We start from the raw sequence: 21,585 nt of genomic DNA on the forward strand, positions 1-21,585 counted from the left end.
GCTGGTAGTTTTCCTGACCAGAAACACTTTCTCCTGTTCTGTGGCGTTTGGCAGGAACTGCAGGTTATACCTGAGGTCTTGAATATAACTCTCGATATTATTCTCTGACACTGCGGGGTCAAATCTCTCTATGTCCTTCGCTAGCTCTCTCAGAGAATGGAGATTTATTCTTCTAGCTTCTCCGCTGACGGAGATATGGAAGAGATCGTGGTCAGACTTGTCGCTGCTAGAGAGAGTGCTTAATAGCGACTCGAATTCAGACCTTTTAGCAACCATCGTTAAACTTAAAGAGTATTACTTTTAAGTACGAAATCACAGTTTTACCACAGAAAACCACAAGATCAGGTATGCAATCAACCTGGTAGATTGCAAAAGATCACAAAACACTCAAGCACTGCTTAAAGAGCAAGGGGAACTTTTTTTTTTTTTCGGCTTTCAGCACACTGTATTGTCGTGTATGAAACCCGCGGCGTTTTATATGAATTATTCCGCTTGGTTGATTCATTTCAGTCTTGCCACGCCGGTCCAGGGACGCCATAAATGTAGTGTTTCATAGCCGTTCAGGGACGCCAAATATGTAATCATAGTGGCTCTCTGAAGGCACCAGTTCTGTAGGGTTTGGGCATTTACTGAGACAATTTTCAATTGTAGCAGTAAATCACAAAGTTGATTCTTTTGATGGCTTTAGAATCCAACCATGCGATATAACTCAAACAACGCACACACACAGGTACTAATACACGAGGATACTTTTATTAATACATAGAATATGCATGTAAACCTAACAGATCTTATCGTGAGGGTTATCAGAATACAAAAGGTATATATTCAATCAGTTACGAAGTGTTACACATCAAGAGGACATACGTTCAGTATATCATTCATTAAGACCGTTTCGTAAAGTGAACTTGGTTACAACTTCTACATTAGATACTCAAAACAAGTACATAACTCTTAGGAATTAAATTGATATCAACTGGTTGGGATAACAATTGAATTCTCGAGCTGTAATGCATTGAAGTTGAATACTCATCCAATTTCTGGGGATTCAGATCTCCTGCGGGCACAAAGAAACAGTTGCAGGCTGTTGCTGTCCAATCCGCGCTCTCTGGCTCCGTGCCAGGCTGTGCTGTGCGGCTTGCGACGGTGCGCTGCTGATGCTCACTGACCGGCTAGTTAGTGTTGGCTTTAACTAGCAAAGTTTGTGCACAGGAGAAAAGATGACTGTGGATCCCAGCAAGTCAGGAAGAGGACCGGTTCGTTCCTGATGAAGAGCTAGTTCTGAATAGTGATTCAGCTGTCCACAGTTCTGACCTGTCCACGAGGCCTGCTGCTGGTTACTCTCTGGCAACCTCCACTCTAGACTCTTAGAACAAAGGAAAGTTCTGGCACTCGGACACACTGGCCGTTCCGTGGTTGTCCGGGCTGAGTCTCGGGATGGTCAGGAGGCGCGCTGCGAGAATGTCCTGCCCTGGAATTCTCCTTTGAATTCCCTTTAGAACAGTCCACAGAATCCTCTCCAGAATCTTACTGAATCTCCCGAATCTTAATCTTGTTGAATCTTTCAGGCTCTCTGTGTTGCCTGTTTTTACCTGGAGGAACTTCAGCTCGTTGATTGGCTGAAAGTTCCATGGGCATCAGAGTCCCACGTGGGTTACTCAGCCCTACCAGTCCCTGATTGGTTGATCAAGGTGAGATATGAGTCACTTAGTCCTGACACTTAGTAATGCAGTCCAGATGTCCATCCGGCACTCCCTAGACTGATAGGCGCCAGTGGATGACCATTGATCATGATAGCCAGACTTAGCTAAGTGCATCCCCCTTTGGGAGCTGTCCTAGGAAACCTTAAATCATCTTGCATGAATAGTTTCTCTGTGGCTGCACCACAGAGATGAACAGAGAAATGGGGCCTCATTTGGGAAGCTCAGAAACACTTAATTCTGCCTTATTATTAAGCCTCGCCGCTACAAGTAAAACACCCTATACCCAGGGTGCAGTGAATAAAACATACAGTACTGGATCTCACAATTACAAAGGCACCTGTGGACAAATACATACTGTAGTAGCTGAGTTTCGTAATGCAAAGTGGTCCCAGTAGTATAAAGCTGACAAATTTAACCTGAGGCTGTGCTGCCATGTCACTGCTGTCATCCCCCAGTGCTGCTTTCTCTATGTTCATTCTTGTCACTGTCTTTTCCTGAGATACAGTATCTGAAGGATAGTCTTCAAGAGGGCAGTAGGGAACCTACATTACATAGAGTGGAGGGAGAGACTCAGAGAAAACTGATCAAGTGTCCACAGCATGCTTCTGTTAAGCATATCTGACAGCACAGTTAGGATCTTCAGTGAAGCAAATGTGTTTGGTAAACTCTGTGGATTATTAAAGAAACCACACTTCATGCTAATATAAATTGAAAACTACACAGATTCGATTTAGACCAAGGTTTGTAGATTAACACCCTAAAAAATCATCAGAGGGACCTGTCAGCAATTTCTGTTAAAGGCCTGTCCCAATAGCAATCTCCATGCAATTCAGGAAGGCAATATAGTGAAGTACAGAGCCTGATCCATCATCTGATAGATTCATAATTCAATTTTCAAAATTTTTCCAAATTATTTATGATCTGTAAGAATGGAAGCCAAGGGACTGGTTTAAAGAAAAGAGGATTTGGAATGTACAGTACAGAGCTGATGAACTGAATACATGAATTTCGGATGTAAAATAGGTCTTTGAATTACTTCACTTTGTAGAGCTCTAATCTGTTTTAATTGAATTAACCCATTCCCTGCCAGCAACCACCACAGTCAAATAGAATGCTTTGATATGATGCATGTGCAGTAGCAGTTTCCCATCCATAGTAAATGCACTTGCGTACATTGTTATCTTGACCCACAGCATTGCAGTAACGAAACAGAGGTTTGCAGCCTTCAGAGAAACACTGGAGAGCCCACAGGGGCTGACATCTCTGCTTTGGACAGCCATGTTCCTGTGTCAGCAGCATTCCTCTGTATATCACTGTATGATCCTCTCTGTCATTCCTAACCGGTACTATTATTTCCTCATTCCCAAAAATGTCAGCAAAAGCTTAAAGGAACAATCAGTCTATCAAGGCAAGAGAACACTAGAGACACAATCAAGCATGAGAGACTGGCATAGTGTTGGTTCTCTGCTCTGCACATGCTCTGTCAGCACAGGGATGTTGTTCTCTATAAATTACTCATTTAAGGGGATTGGAATCTCTCTTCTACAATGGTCTGAGTATGTTCTTATAGCACCATAGAATATTCATAAGAGTAGTAGTTTTAAAACATTTGGTTTGTCAGCACTACTGGCAATAGATTTTGTGAAAACACAAAGCAAAACTCAGAGTATGCACAAACAGAGCAGTGTTTAGTAGGTGTGTAGTCTGTGCAGGGCCTGCAATGTATAGGTGTTGTGGGAATTCCATGATGCTGTGAGACAGGATGTGCTCACTTTAATAAGACAGGGTTCTGTACGAGATTGCAGTATGTAAATGAGAGGGACTGAGACATGCTTTAAAAAAAATAAGAATCAAACTACCAATGTGTACTCTATCAAATGCATAGTGATGCACTGCTTGTTCCTGGGGGAGGAGCTAGTATAGAAAGCAGATGATTGATGTGTAGCACAGCAACATGAAGACATACTGTAGATCAAGGCTTAGGTACCATAAGATTTTACTGTGCTGAGAGTACGGAGAATGTGTTACATTATTTAAAAACCCTGCAGATACCAGAGAAGACTCTCTCATCTTGGAAAATCTTTTCTAAAAGCAAAACAAAAATCCCATATTCCCACACAGTTAAAACAGGTTAGTTTGGCACGTGAATGCTAAACCACATTTCATGTGGGGATCAAACCTTAAGAAATCAATTATTTTTGTTTGTACTGATTCTCACACATTCTTTCCAACCTGACAGACTTGAACTAGACCTATAATTTCAGCATAATCTTTGGGACTGTGAGTGTGTCTTTTATGAGAATATGCCTTCCTTAAATGCAATCAGATGCTGAGAAACCTGCAATTTATTTTTTCCATGATCAGAATACAATGGTTTAAAGTCGTGATAACATGAAAGAGGGGAGAGAAAAAGAGAGAAGAGAGTATTCTGCAGCTGTGCTGACTGTACCTGTGCATCCATCAGTAGGTGTCTCATCAAGGTCATAGACTTCTTCAGTGTCTCCTTTTCACTGGGAAGGAAAGCATCATCCTCATCATCCAGAGCCTTGGGTCTGTTCACCATGAAGTGGGCAATCTGGTCATTCAAGCTGTTGAGCGACTGCACAGCTGCAGAAAAACAGACACACAGGTCACACCTGCTGGAACTGTCACTGGACACTGGTAGAAAAACACACACTTGTGCCCTTTGGACTTTCCTTAATCTGTAACTTCTGCTGCTGCACCGTGAGTCATCCATTGCTTTTAATTGTGATGGAACCTTGATAAAAGCAAAGAAACTTTCTAATAATATTAGCTATTTAAAATAAACCTGAAGGAGCCTTGATTATTTAATACAATCTGTTTGTTTTTTATTTTTGGGGAATCTGAATGTCGATGCCCTGTTGCAGTGGTTCCCAGCCTTTGGTCTGTGAAGCTACTACATGAGATCCACAGAACAGAAAAATGTGCTGTGGAATCAAATGTTAGACTAAAACTGTCATTACAGGCTGTAACGCAATCAGTACAAGTTTGTTATTACTCAAACTTGATAACAGTCTTTGAAGTGAGAGATACAGCACTAGCTATTTCAGTACTACAGTACGTTACTGATCATTCACATATTCATACACTAACACGGTTAGACTTCACTAATATATTTGTTCAGGTAATAAATAAGAATTTCACATAATATGCTTACAGGCAAATTTTTGCTGAGTGCAGATTTTTTTTTGTTATGGTTTTAGATTCCATATTTAATGGAGAGTGAAAATAGCCAGTAGCACATAGTCCACAACGCATTTGGAAACAAAAAAAGGCTCAGTACACTCAAAAAGGTTGGAAAATACTGCCCTAATGTACAGTAAGAGTATCCTTCAGGAGCTAAACTTTTTGAAGCATTCTGAGGTGGTGTTCACCATGGCAAAGCGCTATATTGATTGATAGTGGAAAAGTGCTAAAATACAATAAGTGACTCTACAGTGCAGCACACATGACTGGACTATCTCCTGGCGAACACCAGAATATAATTCTAGCAGGGTCCCTTAGCAACGTGTAGGAAAACCCTGTGGCTGTTTAATATTGGTCATTGTTTTCATTTACTTCACTAATTAAAAGGAGGAAATAATGAATGTCTGGCTCATCTGGACAGTTAATGGCTTATTGATCCCAGCTCTGAATCAGGCAGTAACGCAATTTCAGTGTTTGTGTACAAGACATGGCTCACTAATTAGTTTACACACCCACGGCTGCAAAAGCTCAGATAAGACTCAGACATGCACTTCACAGCTCATGACATGTGGATTGGCCAGGTCTGTAATAAGGAGCATGTGGTTTCATGGACAGCTGAGAGAGCACATGGAACATTTTAAACCTCTCATAATACTGGCACAGTAACTGGGAGTTATCCAGAGGTTATGCACCATAAATCACCAACAGGTTGATTCCACTGAGATATCACAGGTGTGAGCAATCTGGTACAGGGTGCTGTAAAATGAGGCAGTACTCTACATAAAGAAAAACACTAAACTTTGTCTCATCTTTTTTTTATTGTAAGATACAAAACTTGTAGAGAAAATGTACCTTTCCTAATGCACCCTTTGATTAATAGTATTTATTATTTTGCAAATCATGCTCTTCATGTACTTAATCTAATGACATCCAGATTACACAGTTCATAGCAGAACTTTCGCTACACCATTAACATTCCCATTCCCTGCATCTCTGAGAAATCCAGTGGGAGAGAAAATGACAAGATTTGACAGATGTTTCTTTTTATTTCAAGAAATCCGCTTTTCTGGAGCTCTTGAGTATGAGTGCGCACAAATAAGGATGTTTTGTAATGCACGAATATCATCAAAGGGAGAGCTGTTGCCTTTTCCTTTCTGAAATCAGCTCACAGGCCTCCAAGACGGAAAAACTAAAAGGTCCCTTTTCTTGGTGTCAGTTTTCCATACTGTGCTCAAATCTGTCTCCATCGCTCCTTGACCCCAATGTGGCCTTTTCAATTCGGTACTTCACCTGCAACACTGACCTGTTGCAGAACTTCGGAGCTCAATCACACTCTTTTGTCTCTGTCTCTAAATCTGATCAACTTGGAATGCAGACCAAAAGAGTAGTGAAGGCACAGCACCAGTACAATAGGATTTTGAAGGGGTGGTAACAAGAAAGAAATACTTGCTTTTCCTAGAAACAATCAAAACCACTGTGTTGCACCAACACATTCTTAACATATACAGTATAACTGAACATCCTTATTAAGCAAAAAAAAAACAAGACAGGAAATCAATCATTAGAAGATGAACGTGGGTGTTTCTTTCTTGTTACCATCCCTGTTATCATCCCTTTGAAATCCTATTGCACTGGTGCTGTGCCTTCACCACTTCCTTAATACAAGTTGAAAGAAAGAGTGAAATACTTACATCAACGTTATCTAGTCTATGATTTTATTATTTAGAACTGCAAATAATTTTCCTCTTAAAGTGGCCAATTCACTATTTACTATTTATTTGTATTGTTCTCCTCTGCAACACTGAGTTAACTAGAGGAAAATCCAGTCACATTGAGACATGCTTACATTACATGCACACCTGCTTACATTTTCCACTTTTTCTTCCACAGCGTCGGAGCTGAAGTCAATAGGGAGGTAAACTAATCTAGCATAGGAGTCCCTGTACTGCTGCAAGGAAAGGAACTTCGATTCAAAGTCTCCTGCATTCTGGTACTTCTTAGTCATCAGCCAGAAACTACAGAAAGATGCAGGTAGTGAAGGATTTCTCGTTTAGTTTTTGACCTGCAAGAGTTCCGAAGCTGCATTTGCCCAAGTGCCAATTGTTTTGGAGAAAATGAAGGGAGGTTTCTGTGAATTCCAGGGGACAGTGACAAACTCACTTCAAATGTTTTAATGTGCTTTGTGGAGTGGGGGACACAATTTTGGAGCTTAGATGAAAGCTCCGCTTTTAATGGAATTCATAACTTAAGTTTGAGAACAACAATTAACTCTCAGTCACACCAAACTAAGTAAATATACTGTACAGGTAACAAATATTCCTTTTCCCCATGTTCTTCCCTGTGTATCTCTCCTTCCACCCCATCATTGTACTTCAGAAGCTCCTTACCTGAAGCTTGTGAGGTGTTTCTGTGGTGTGTTTCTGATTGCGTTACCCGTTGTTAAGCCTGCTGCTGTTCACTCAGTTATGTGGGACAAAACTTTTCTAAAATTTCTGATAGCTAACAGATTCCTTGTGGAGACCTACAAGTGCCTGTTAACTGCAGACAATGAGAGTGAGTTTGCAGTGATCCCAGCTCAGCAGTAAAGACAGTGACACTGCAAGAAAAAGGCCTTCGTGTTCATAGGACAGCCGGCCCATCAACACCTCTCTTTAATGTTCTCTCTCAACCTGTAACGCAGTGCGGACGGACCATGTGGCTGCACATAGGCAATGCTACAGTGTGTACACTTGACACCTGAGTGGACAGGAATCAGTCTGCATCAGTGCAGTTTGTGTTGCACTACAAAGCATGTCTGCAGGCTGCTCTGGTGAAGATTAATTGGTACTTGAGTACTGTTCCTTGATACGGTGCAGGTGTTTTGAAACGAGAGTTACTATACAATGAACATACAATCTGAACAGCAGAACAGCAGGATAGTTTTATTTTCAATGTTGTCACTATGTGGCCTTTTGTCTTATTTATTCAAATAATGTCTCAATCTAGTTTCATGAGGGTATAACCACTGAGTAACAGCATCATTGTTACAACTGTTTAAAAAAACAGATTCAGAGAGTTTCCTGGTGATGAGAAATAGTGAAGTACAGCTTTGACAGGCCCCTTCAAATTTCCTCCGAAACTGTTGACAGTACAATTAAAAGATAATTCAAAGGATTTTTTAAAATAATGGTTTGTGTAGCAAAAAGAAACAAAAATCTTTTAATGCATCCTGAAAGAAATCTTGAAAACAAGGTTTGAATGTGATTTGGGAAGACAAATGCTTAAACAGTCTTTTCTGCCATACGGTATTTTTTTTAGCACTGATAACACTTTATAGTAAGACACCTACAGAGCTGTGAGAAAACATGTGGGCTTGTGAGATAAACCTCATAAAAATAATTAATACATGTGAACAAAAAACCAGAAGGCTGTAATATCTGTCATTCAAGAGATCCAGCATTACAGGCTCATTCCACTACTGGCAGATGCAGGTATACGGGACAGGCAGCTCAGTTATTGCACTCGGTGTCTTTTTAAGACCTGCCGCAAACCTCACTTATGAATGGTCACTGCAGCAAAAATAAGAAATAACAGCAGCTGGAAAGCTTAGGCGTGGCTTTCTGGAGAAGTGCCTTTGTTCGTCTAATTTCAGTTTATCAAGCAGAGAGTAATTTCGGTGCGAAGAGTGAGGGCTTGCAAAGCACTCTCCAGCAGAAATCACAGGTATTACACTCAGCAGGGGCAATCAGGCACCTTATGCCGCGCCAGTTTCTTCATGGCTGCAGACAACAACAGCTAATAACCAGGATCTGAGGCGCAGCACCATTTGTTAATAGGGGTTTGCTGCATTTCAACCAGTCAGGGCTGACAAGAGCTTTTTACAGCTAAAACAGCACTCACGTAGTGTCTCTGTGGAGTAATTTCCTATAATTTCTCACTCCTTGTCAATGCAGAGTGTGATCCCAGTGGGTGGAAACGACTCAGACTTCACTAAGGATGCAGTGATTTAGTCCCATTTTACCATAGATTGGTACAGGGCAGACAGAAGAGGAGTGCCATTAATGAGAATGAATCCATTCCCCTGCTATGTACTGAACAGTGGAGAAATCTAACTGGAAATTCATGAGAGGTGACATCACTAAATGGGAAAATGCAATAGGAAAGTTTAATGAGAGGGTTGGGCATAACCTGTTTGGCTGAGGGCTGCACACCTACTGTAGCTATAGGACGAGAATGTAAGAACCTCATAGAGAAGATAACCAAGTTAACCAAAGTGGAGCTGCACAGGTAATAACAATACTATTCTCACATTTATATAGAGCTTTGGAAACTCCACTCAAAGCGCTTTACAGTCAATGGGGACTCCCCTCCTCTACCACCAATGTGCAGTCACACCTGGATGATGCAACGGTAGCCAGAGTGCACCAGTACACTCACCACACACCAGTTAACATTCGGGAGGAGAACAGAGTCATGAAGCCAGTTCAGAGATGGGGATTATTACGAAGCCATGATTAGTAAAGGCCAGAGGGAATTTTGGCCAGGACGCCATGTAACACCCCTACTCTTTTCGCGAAACACATGGAATTTTTAATGACCACAGAGAGTCAGGACCTCAGTTTTACATCTCATCTAAAGGACGGTGTCTTTTTACAGTATAGTGTCCTCATTACTATACTGGGGCATTAGGACCCACACACACCGCAGGGTGAGAGCCCCCTACTGACCCCACTAACACCTCTTCCAGCAGAAACCTTAGCTTTCCCAGGAGTCTCCCCTCCAGGTTCTGACCATGCTCACACCTGCTGAGCTCCAGCGGGCTGCCAGTTGTGAGTTGCAGGGTGATATGGCTGCTAGTAGAGATGGAGTGGAGGAAAGATGCAGAAGGATAAGTATGAGCAAGGGGGAGACGCTTAATATGGTATTTATAGTTATTCAGGAAGTGATGTCATGAAGAATTACAAGTTAGAGCAGCAGAAATGAAGGAGACCATGGTTGCTGTCATCCCTCTGAATATGTGTTAAAAACCCCACATAATAAAGCATTTTTGGAAAGTGCTGAGACTTACAGTAGGTACTTTTCGCAGACCTTAATGGATCTGCACTATAATGTCATCCAAAGATAAATAACTCTGCTTTTTGGGCTCTAAGCCCTGAGTTCATTACTAGATCTCAGGGTACTTCTCTAAAGACTGTATTTGCTCTATCACTGTGCAGCCTTGAAGAAGGGAGATGAAGACCCAGAATACAAGACTGTGCTGGGTATCTTACAGATGCCTCTAAAGCATATACTGTATGCTTGCCTTGGTGCCAGGGGCTCTCTCTGCCTTCAGCTTTTCATTACAGCTCTGGATTTCCAAGGCTAACTGCACTTTAATTTTATTTCAATTTACAGCTGCATTGTGTTATTTGAATACATTTAACAAACAGGCTTTATAGAAGTATCTCATATAATGCAATTCCAACTTGCATCTGCACATCATTAACTGTTCACCTTTAAGAGGTGTTTGGATGGCAGTAGTGAGTCAACAGTTCAACCTGTTTGCTAAAAGGTTTGTCAACTGCAGAGCAGTATTATTTTTTTACAATGACAAATCATTTGATTTGTATGGAAAATGTAATCTCAAAGCTCTTTACGTATAGGAGGGGACCGACTTCACCCACCACTGAAGTGCTGAGTGAGAAATTACTTCACCAGCTGAATCAAGGAGGGCCCTTATAAAGATCACATTGTTTTAGTCCAGAAGGTACTGAAGTTAACACCTCTACTCAAACTGCTGCAAGGGATCTTTAATAAACCCATCTATGTATAACATCTCACCCTTAGGACACATTTTTGAAAAAGAAGTCTATCCAACTAGGCTTAGTATAATTGAGTAAATACCAATGTAATTATCCAAGCTGATTAAGAGATCATTGCAGTGCACTAGGAAATGTAGAGGCCATAGTGCCTAAAGTTGCACAAGTGAACCTGCAGGGGGCGCTATTTATTATTTCCACCAAATCAGAATATTTGCAGTGAGTCTCATGCAGGATTTTATGGTTAAAGCAGGTTGGTCTTCAAAAAGCAAAAAGGTTATCGTTTTTTATTTCTGCTTTTTTATTTTTTGACCTGTACCTTGTTGCAAATGAATAGTAGTGATTTTCCTTAAAAAGCCCTTGATAAATTTGCCCTTGCAGATACGCAAAGACATAAACGTGCTGAGCTAAGGAGCATGGAACCCCTACGAGAGAGACAATGTCAAGCACACTATGGGAGTGCACTTTATTTATGATGGCAATCCTGGAAGCAGAAGGGCAAGGACACGGAACAGGCCTGGAGCCTCAGACTGTCTGAAATCTCCTTGGAGCACTTTATTTATGCAATACACTCTGAGGGACACCAGCATGAACAAACAGAGGAGAAAACATATTAGATAGAGTGAAAGTAAATATTTACTTCTGATTTACAGTGAAAAGGGCTTTTAGATCATAAAAGGATGCTTATTTTCTTCTGTTTAAAGATTTACTAAACTAATTAGCTGGTGATTAATGTATACGTTTAACTCAGAATCAGTTGTTACAACAAATGTGTCATTAAAGCTGTTTCTATTTGGTAAATCCACATGGATATTTATTGACTCTAGATAGTTTTGGTCACAACAGGCATACAACTTCAGAAAACAGAAATGGACAATCTACCATGATTAAACAGCAAATATAATAAATGGACTACATAAAAACTACAGAAAGTTAAAATATATTATAGTCTAGCAAAGGTACCAAAATCAGTACCATAAGATACTAACCACCTGTCATTTGTTTCTTGAATGGTTCCATTGAGAGTGCACATATCTAAGCATTATTCTGCTTTCATTAAACAGTTCATGATGGACTAAGACATTGTGAAATGGGGTGCAAATGGTATCCCTACTATAAAGCTGCAGGTCTGGGCTAAGAACTTCAGAGAAATACACACTGACTTCAACACAGCTCAGTTTCACCTCACCAGATCTAAGCTACAGTATATTTACTGTGCCAGGGTGTACTGTGAAAAGGTTGAGGCTTCCCAATCCAAAACCCTAAACTCTTTTGTACTGTGCAGAACAGCTTGTGAAAACATTTGTATAGCTCTATGTTTACACAACAGAACCAGTGCATACCACATGAATTACTAGTTCTCCTTATTTTATTAAAGACAGTAATATCTTATCAAATAAATTTTTACTAGAAAATTCTTTAAGATTTAAATACAGTATATACAGTAGCAATGCTTAGTTTTTAAGTCTTTGATTTCTGGTGTGAACAGAAACGTGAACAAAGACTAAAGCTTAATGCCAATCATTTGACAATACAGTAAAAATGGACAGAATCCTTGACAGTGTTTTTGATCTCTCAAAGTGAAAATCTGAAAATTGTTTGACACTGACACATTGTTATTGTACTTTTCATACCTGCAACAAACCACGGTGTGTAAGAGATTTTTTTTTGAAAGAAAAAAAGAACAGCATGTATTTTCTGTTGAGTCCTTGTAAAACAAATTGTTGTGTCATTGTATTTACAGCCCTGAATGTGTGCTACATTTAAGAAAAGAAATTTAGAGCAGTTTAATGACTTGTGCTAATGATAAAAAGCTGTACAAAGCAATATTTTATACCAGCTAAAATTTCAGTTCATTTTCATTGGATTTAAGGTTTCAAGCACTAAACACATTTCCAGTAAATTACCTATCTGTCAAAAACATCATTTTAATAGCAACGTTACGTTGGTGTGAAAAGTTGAAAGTCACCTTTTCCTCAAAGTATTTCAGTTGTTGATCATTAGCAGAGATTGTTAGGAGTGCATCTGTAGAACATAGCCACGTACTGAGATGGCTGGATTGAGTGCAGTACAAGTAACTAAACATACTGTACTGTTTAACATACTGTACTTCAGACTTGGTCTGCAGATGGAAAAGCGCTGCTAGCTGATAGCTTTGACAGTACTTTAAGCCAGAGCACCCTCCACTGGTGAGTGCCTGTACAGGAAAGCAAGGAGTCGGAGTCCTTCAGACTGGGAGAAATCCAAGAGTGCTGTTTTACATTACTAACACTCAAAGGCTTATTTGTGACACACAATGTACGAGCAGACCCTGCCCCCACCTTGTAAGGCAATCGGATACAATCTCAGTACAGTACTGGTCGCCATCTCTTGACCCATGATTAATTTACAGAGGTACCAGTGAGGCTTCCTGAATGCTAATGAGCCACTCAGACTGAGGAGGATTTAATTCAGCTTAATTGTTCTAGCAGTATGTGCCACTTTCCTATTGGTTTTAGACATCTCCAGACTGTGTAATCCAAAAGACTGTTTCAAAATCAGTTTGGTAATCAGCAGAAAAAAATATGCTCTCATATTCAGAATAATCCATTATGTGTCACTATTCCACATAGAAATATTGAAACAGGATTAAAAATGAATAATTCTTTAAAATCCAGGACAATGAAATATTGGGTGCTGTCAAGGTGCCATCTAAATTTGAGCAAGTCTTGGTGGCTGGATTTAAGTTTTAACTTTCTTATTTTAATTCTCAAGAGGTTAAGGGAACTAATGTGTTTCCTACAGTCCAGCTGGCAGAATAAATTTGCTGATCATCACCAATATGATGCTGTAGTTTCATGTTTGCAGTGCCCTGCCGTCATACAGCTCATTGTCTTGTGCCTGATTGTCTGTGTGCCTCTGTTGTAAAAGCCTTGTGCATTGCCTGTTCTCCAGATCATGTTGCTCAGTAAGAGACACTGTGGACACGTAAGAAGAACTGGCACTGAGTCTCTGTCTATAGAACCCTGGAAAAGGGGCCATGCAACAGAAGAAAATCACTTTGACACAAATGGTGTCTGGGCATTTCACTGTAAACATCAATTACAGGAGCTGATTTGCCAAAATGATCACAAGATAAACACAAATGTTTTGGTGTTAAATTCCATGTTCTTAATCAATGCAATTAATCATTCCGGTGAAATGCTTCTGCCTTTGTCCTGTGAAGAGTTTATCAGTGTTGTTCATTGAATTCTCACAGCAGAGGCACTGACGCAGCATGGTAAGAGGCCTGGTTTGGAGCTGTAGATACTGTAATACTCTCAGGAGGGTAACAGATCACTAGGGTTTGATTGCATCATCCTGTGGCACCTAAGATCTCACACCTGACAGGTTGAATCAGAGAACCCCATGCCTCCCATTCACCCCTGAAAAAACACAGAATGCAAGAGACCATTTTAGATCACAGAACAGAAATGAGCTTGAATTCCTGTACAAAGTTTCAAAAGGATTTACGAGATACCCATTCTTGTGTCAGCACTGCATAATAAACAAAACAGAGAGGAAATAAAATATTTATGGAAAGAAATGACAAATTGATTTTAATTTCAAATTGAACATTTACTAGTGCCCTTCCCTTGTAAATGCAATCTGACAGTGGAAAATAAAACTGCATGATAGGAAATACAATTTTTTCTTGTCAGGTGCTCAAACAAAGACGCATGTAGAGGCCCCTTAAACAGTGTTTCAGCTTTCATTGAAGTGGTCCTCAGTCAAATGGGAGCTGTTAAGCAGAGATGTCGGTTGCTTTCCCAGAAAATAACATAAAAGCCTGCCATTGCTAGTGTGCCTAAAGAGAATGGAGCATGAGGTATTTTTCAATCAAAAAAGAAAAGAAAGTTCCTTGACAGATACTTACAGTACTTGAGTTACATTCTACAGACAGTGGATAAACGTCTTCCCAGTGCTTTGTGATGTGCAAGGACTGTAGAGAAATAGATTGTGTTTACTTGAAAATCTATTTTATTTCTCCTTTCATAAAGTACACTCCAGCACTGGTTTCTTCTTTTACAGAAAGACAAAAGAGCAATGCATAACCTAAACCAGTGTCTCAACCCCAAATCCTGGAGAGTTAACTTAGAGCTATTGACATAAGCTATTGACCCTTGGTGAGGGGGTGGTCTATGTGACCAAAACCAAAACCTGGATAATAAAGTTTGTTTAAAAAGCCAGTGATGTGTTTTGAGCCATCTTTCTCTATTAAGCATCAAAAACAACCATTTTGTTAATAAACAAGTTTAAGTTCACTATCCATGATATTAAATTATAAATCATGGGTTTTCAGAGATTAGTTTAATTGTAAATTACCCTAAATCTCTGTTTCTAAAGACTGAGAGCTAGGTTCTAGATTACTGACAGTACAGCATTATATCATAGCCTGATCCGATCAGTTGGCTGAACCTGAACAGAACTGGAATGGGAGTCCACTAAGGAAAACTAGGTTTGTCGCAGAATTAATAATCTTTGTAATTTGTCTTTGTTAGACTGAACTCCAGTAAACAACCAAAGGAAATTAGAAAATCAAACTAAGCCTATGAAATTTGTGAATATCACATCCTGTGGTACAATGTTTCTATTCAACACTTCATTGTGCAGTCAGGGAGTGTCCAGTCCTGGTCCTGGAGAGCATTAGTCCAGCAGGCTTTACAAATACTGATTATGGAAATTACTTTTAAGCATTTTAACTGGCCCAGTTATGATGATAAATGGTGAACTGTGCAGTTGAGCTGGAATGCAAGCCTGTAGTCACAGTGATCTTGCAGGATAAGGATCTTTAGAAACTGTTACCTAAAGCATAATCTCTCATTGTCAATTTCAGTACCTGTGCAGGATTCGGGGCTATATGGAATAATGACTGTATTTGACAGAGAGCTGCTTGTTTTATTGAACTGTCATGTCTACTGTGTGTAGCATAATGTCAAAAAGTCCCTGCACTTATTTCTGCCTTTTACTTTCCTGTTCTACCACATACACACATCTCCTCGATGATTTACAATTTAGCTCAACATGTTCTTCATTTTGTAAAAAGTCTGCACTGCTTAAACTCTATCCCACATTTTCATCCACTGGCTCTGTGCAGACGTCACCCTGACCCTGGCAAACACCAGTGTTTTTAAGATTATCAGTAGCTCCTGTCCAGCTCCTGCATCCTCAGTTTGTTTTTCTTTAAAAAAAAAAGCAAAAACACTATCAACTCAATAACTATACAAATAAAACATTACGTGAACACCATGTGGTTCTTCTCTGATAGAAAACTAAGAATCCATCACATAACCTGGGGATGGAGGCTGCGGTTTTCTTCAAGGTAATTCACTGTTTGTGATGTATGACTTAATCACATCTGCCTGCCACCCCTCACTGTGCTTCCCAAGACAAATGATGGGGCTACTCTGATGCAGAAGCAGCTTTCTCTCCAGCTCTCCAAACATGCATTTTTATCATCCTGTCGCTAACACTGATAAGTATTAAGCCTGTAAGGAGTCTGCAATTGTAATCAGAATTGATCTGTTTTTTTTTCTGATGAAACAGGTTTTGTGTATTATCTCTTGGGAGTTCCCCTTGAAGGTAATCTTAAAACAGTTTCATCACACAAGCATCAAACTTAATTTCTTGATTATTATCTCATAATGAAGGGTCCTTTATCACTTGCTCTGCTTTGATCAGGATTTTCCCAACTAACAAACCACTCTAGATACAAGTGTGCCAGTAATTGCTCAGTGTGCTCTGAATTCCCTGTTTTCAACAATGCATCTGAGAAGTCATTTCCATTCAGCAGTGGATTAAAGTGGACTACATGTGGACAGATGAACTGAAGTGCGGTGAAATGTTTTGCGTTTGAAGCCAGTTAAAAGGAAAGTATACTTTTTCTTAATGATGGGTAAAGAAAAGTACAGCACTTTGGGCTCAACAGCAATGGTGCTTGCTTGGTGCATACTGTACATCAAGATGTAAATCTCTGGTTCTATGACATTGGATTCCTCCTGCAGTAGTACACAGCTGGTTGTGGGGCTGCCTTGGTTTGCTATGAAACATTGACTCCAGGCACTTTTGAGGTTGAAATGATAGAAGATTGTGATGCGACAATCCTCCATTCTAAATTCCCTGCCCTGTAAAATGCTGAGGATTTTGCAGCATGCCAAGTAAATGATGATGAATGGCTCTGAAACCTGGGATCGCAGATTCCCACTCTTTCGGGGTGATGCTAGCTTTGTAGCAGCACACCAAGATGCTTAGCAAGTGGCAATTCCAAAATAAATACAAAGAAAACAGCAAATGTGCCATTTCAATTAAAATGATATAATATATGAATTGAAAAATAAATAAAATAATTCCAAGAGTGCTTTGCAAACGTATTCAATTAAATTGCCCCATTATGTTGAATTACAAATAATGTCTACACATTTTTTAAAGTGAATATAATCTTCTCATAACAATATTAGAAAATAATCTTAACTTGGGGATGAGATTGGATGAATTTCTAAGAACATAAGAAAGGTTACAAATGAAAGGAGCCATTCAGTCCATCTAGCCCATTTTGTAGTGAGTAGTGTACTGATCAGTGGCTCTCATTCAGCCATTTCTTCAACCACATGGCTGGGTAAATGCAGATAAATGTTGATAAATGTTCTGATGTAGGATGGCATGTCTTGGACAAAATATTTGATGACAAATACTGAGACCAGGGCTCTAGAACTAGAAACGTTAGCTGAAACACCTGGGTGGTCTGGAGGAGTAGTATATTTATGGATTCATTCATTCTCTATTCACTATAGGTTTCATTTCACGCCTCTCTTCACCTATCCTGACTTCACACCTCCTGATTGGCCTCTCTTTCTGTCCCCTGCTCCCACCCCTTGCTCCTCCTCTCTCCCAGCTTTTGTTCTCCCACTACATTACCTTTGCTTACTGCCCTGTCTTTCTCACACCTGAAGAAGGCTCCATGGCCGAAACGTTGTGTTGTGTTTTCTTTCTTCTCTTTTCAGCATGGAATAAACCTATTAATTACTTGTTCCTTTGCAGCCTATGCATGCTGACGCAGCTACCCACCTGAAATACGTATATTTATGGATGTCTGATACTGCAGATCCATTTCAAGTATTCCAAGATTCAGAGTCTAGTACAGACTGACCTTTTTGGATTTGACAACTTGAAAGCAGCCACTATCAAATAAGCACAACATACAGGATTATCTACAGGTCAACTGATGCATTTTCTTCATATCAAAAGTACTCATGTTGCTTCACTGAAAAACAAAATCTTAAAATTAGTGGTATTTTGTCACAGGATTTAAAAGTAAGCTGTACAATATAATTTCAGAGTTAAACCTTAAATACTGAAATAAAAAAAAATAACTGCTTTGTTGAGTCACACAGAGCGACAGATGAAGGCTGTACTATAAATAATACAAAAGGAAGAAAATAAACATCAGAGTACAGTGAGGCTACGAAGCACAAATAAATTAAATATCAATAGCAAGGACTGCAAATCTCTAAGGCATTTTTAAGTGAGAAGTTGATGGATACTGACTCCTTGTTCTGCTTCCAAAGGCAGGAAAAAGCAGACAAACTTGCTTATTGTATTTACTCTGCCAGAACTGGTCTGGGAAAGAGCTAGTATTCAAACAAAACAGACACAAAAAACACTCCCAGAACACATTGAGCTCCTGTGCTAGGAATTAAAAGCTATTGAATCTATCCAAATGCCATAATACATCTGCATTGCACATAGAGGAAAAGCAAATATTGAGGTCATGCACAATTGTTTTACTCAACAGAAAATCACAAATTTTAAAATTTTCAAAATAGCATAAAATAGCATTACAAAGTCACAATTTTATAATATGCAGGAGCCTGGAGCAGCCTGACATGTACAGTACAGTACTGTATGAAGGTAGATACCAGTTCCAGGTGCTGCCTCAAAGTCTACAAGCTTGACTGTTTTACTCCTCTTCTGTGTCCTCTTTCTCCAACACTCTCAGGAATGTTAGTTTTCAGATATAAACATTCTCTAAATAATATACTTCTCCTCCTGTGTAGTAACTGCTCTGCTCTGTATGCTGGATGAACAGCAATAGTTGGTACTGCAGTTATATTTTCATTGGCTAGTGTTGTTAGTAACAAAGACCTATCTCGGCCATTTGGTAGTAGTTAATTGATGCCAGGAACTCATCAAGTTCCTCATTTATTGAACAAGGTTAGGGTATCAACTTTAACATTATGTCTGTGAAACGTGTTCCATGTTCCCACAGCCTTATTGGTCATGTCTCTATCATACTAATAGTGTCAAATTTTAAAAATAGAGGAAAAGCTCCTAGAAAAATGGTTCTGATGATCCTGGATAATATTTGCCTTCCACAGGGAAATATTACTTGTCAGGGCTATGAGTTTCAAATTTTATACTGTATAATGTCACGGTTCCCTTGTCCCACTCATTTTAACATTTACACAATAATCTTTACTTCAGCCAAACTCTCATAAAAGTAGAGACATGATTAAAATTAGTTGCTTCATTGACTTAACTCACCTGTTTGTAAGGCTGAGGCTTGTTTCATAAGGAATGAGCCAGAGAGCTGCTGCAAAGATGATGATGTGGTGGGGAAGGGGGTGCCAGAGGTGTCACGATAGATATACTGTATACTGTATACTGCATGTATTCTAATAGGACCCACATGAAAATGAAATGGTGCATCTCAAGAGGTCTTACCCTGTCAATAAACTTTAATAGAAAGACTTATCTGTAGGAGAGTAGAACTGGGTAAGATGATGCACTGACCACCTCCAGAAATTTCATTTAAAACAACATTTTTCACAACACTGACCCATTATTGATTGCACATGCTTTTCAGTATAACACAGCAAAGAACAGTTTCCCCTCATGGCACCATGACCAGCCAGTGGGGTATGCAAGAAAAAACAACTCAGGATGTTGCCTCAAAGGCTAAGCAGAAAGTCAGGTACTGAATATGCGTTTTACCGACATGATGAGGGTGGAATGCCGCAGGGAGGAGGGATCAAGCTACACATCAAGAAAAAGGTTATTTTCCACAGAGATACTTAGCTATTCACTAAAGTCTTCAGGACAGCATCATTAAAAATGTCATTACAGAATTTAACTAATTTGAATAGGATTGTTCCTTTATTGATGAGTCTCATAAAAAAGATGTTAATCCATTCTGAACTGCTCCTGGCTTATCAGGGACTGAATTCATAACCATTTTAACATCGTTGTGGTAGCAACTTTTTAAAAGACAGATCAAGTACTTTAAGTCATAAAGTTATTAGGAATCTCATTAAGATTATACCAAGACCTCCAAATTGCACAAAAATGAAAACCAACTGTCAAAATAAGCAGTTTCTAATTTTGAAAGCAACTAGTGCAATCTAAGAAACAACCTTCATGGTTTGAGACATTCTTCTTATACTGTAGATCATATACTGTAATAACACACCCTTAAGATTTGAGTATAAAGCTTACAGTAAGATAACTCTTTCAAGTGCTTTTGCAGCCCCAGTTGACCTTGTGGTTACTTGTACAGTAAGTGGTTTTAATATCTGTGAAATGTGGCATTCAGTATTCAACTGAAGACTTTCAAAAGTTTGAGTAAAAAATCCTTTTTGCATAATTATGTTGACAAAAATAACATCACTAACCATGCTCAGATATTCTAGACTTTGAAGCATCAAGAGCACTTCATCTTTTCATGTTTTGACTGGGATACGCAGGACATGATTATTTCACAATGGCAACAGAATAGAGAAGACTACACTTTCATCTTAGCATCTACTGGTCCCAGTTTTTGTTAATATCTTTGGACTGCCAATGCCCGGGTGGGCACAGAACGTCACACATGGCCCATCTTTGAGAAGAAAGCTGGCAATTCCAAGATATCTGAAACAGACATCAAAGGTAGAATGGAGCTCTCCCCGCCTTCTAATTAAGCCATTGTGTTTTCCATGTCATGCTATGAAGGTTGTCCCTAAGAGACCGATAAAGTCCTATGGTTTCCATTGTGTCATGGCTTGTTTTGGTCTGTACACAACACAGGCCGGAAACATCTCCCACTCCAGCCATTCAGAGGCCAGGGAAAAGCCCAGCAACAGCCTCCAATCAGCCAGCTCTTTCCAGTCACTGTGAAGGGAACTGGCCTGCTGTACGGCAGCCAGTTTTACAGAATCTTTTATTCATGGTAAATTAATATAAATCTTCTTTCCTTTGTCAGCTCACAAAAGCTTCTTTGGCTTTCAACAGTAATTCATTTAGAATTTCCATTCAAATACAAGGTGTATGTAGAGATTTCCCAAGCTGTCAAATAAGATTCTTTTTAAATGAACAAAGCTTTTTAAAGAGACATAATAAATATACATTTTGTAGTATTTTTTAATCATTTTGAACTACAATGCCTTGCAAAAGTATTAACCCCTTCCAATGATGCAATTTTGTTGAATTATAAATGATGTCTACACATTTTTTAACTGAATATTTTAACTACAATTTCAATGCTCAAACTGAGTACTTTTATGGGTGAAACCTTCCATCCTTGGACCTCCTGAAAATGCCCTCACAATAAAACCAGTAGCCCAAGAAGATATAACTAGGGAGAGCAGTTTATTGATATTCAGCTGACTTTACTGTGAGGATCAGCTGATTCCCACAGGAATTTGCAAGTCTTTCCAAGGAACTTCATACTCTGTTTGAAAATAATGGAAAAGTTTGACAACAGCAAAAAGTTTATTATCCTGCCCTCACTCCCTGTCTGCCTAAACCCTGTACCTTCTAAACTTGTGAATTCTGTTACAATAAAATGACATATTTATTATTAAGTAAATGCCTACTTAAAATTTTGATACAAATGCAGATATGAA

The 21,585-nt window shown here is 39.4% G+C and overlaps 1 protein-coding gene across 1 annotated transcript in view; it reads right to left on the bottom strand.

Moving 5' to 3' along the window:
* The window catches only part of kazna (kazrin, periplakin interacting protein a), a 607,183-nt gene that overhangs the window by 482,231 nt on the left and 103,367 nt on the right, over positions 1 to 21,585 (bottom strand). Inside the window, exon 2 of the mRNA XM_088937941.1 lies at positions 4,153 to 4,310. Coding sequence (XP_088794067.1) covers positions 4,153 to 4,310 — 158 coding nt within the window. The remainder of the gene's footprint in view (positions 1 to 4,152; positions 4,311 to 21,585) is intronic.

The sequence above is a fragment of the Atractosteus spatula genome, chromosome 20, assembly GCF_055471065.1.
Source record: "Atractosteus spatula isolate fAtrSpa1 chromosome 20, fAtrSpa1.hap1, whole genome shotgun sequence".
In the NCBI taxonomy this organism is placed as follows: domain Eukaryota; kingdom Metazoa; phylum Chordata; class Actinopteri; order Semionotiformes; family Lepisosteidae; genus Atractosteus; species Atractosteus spatula.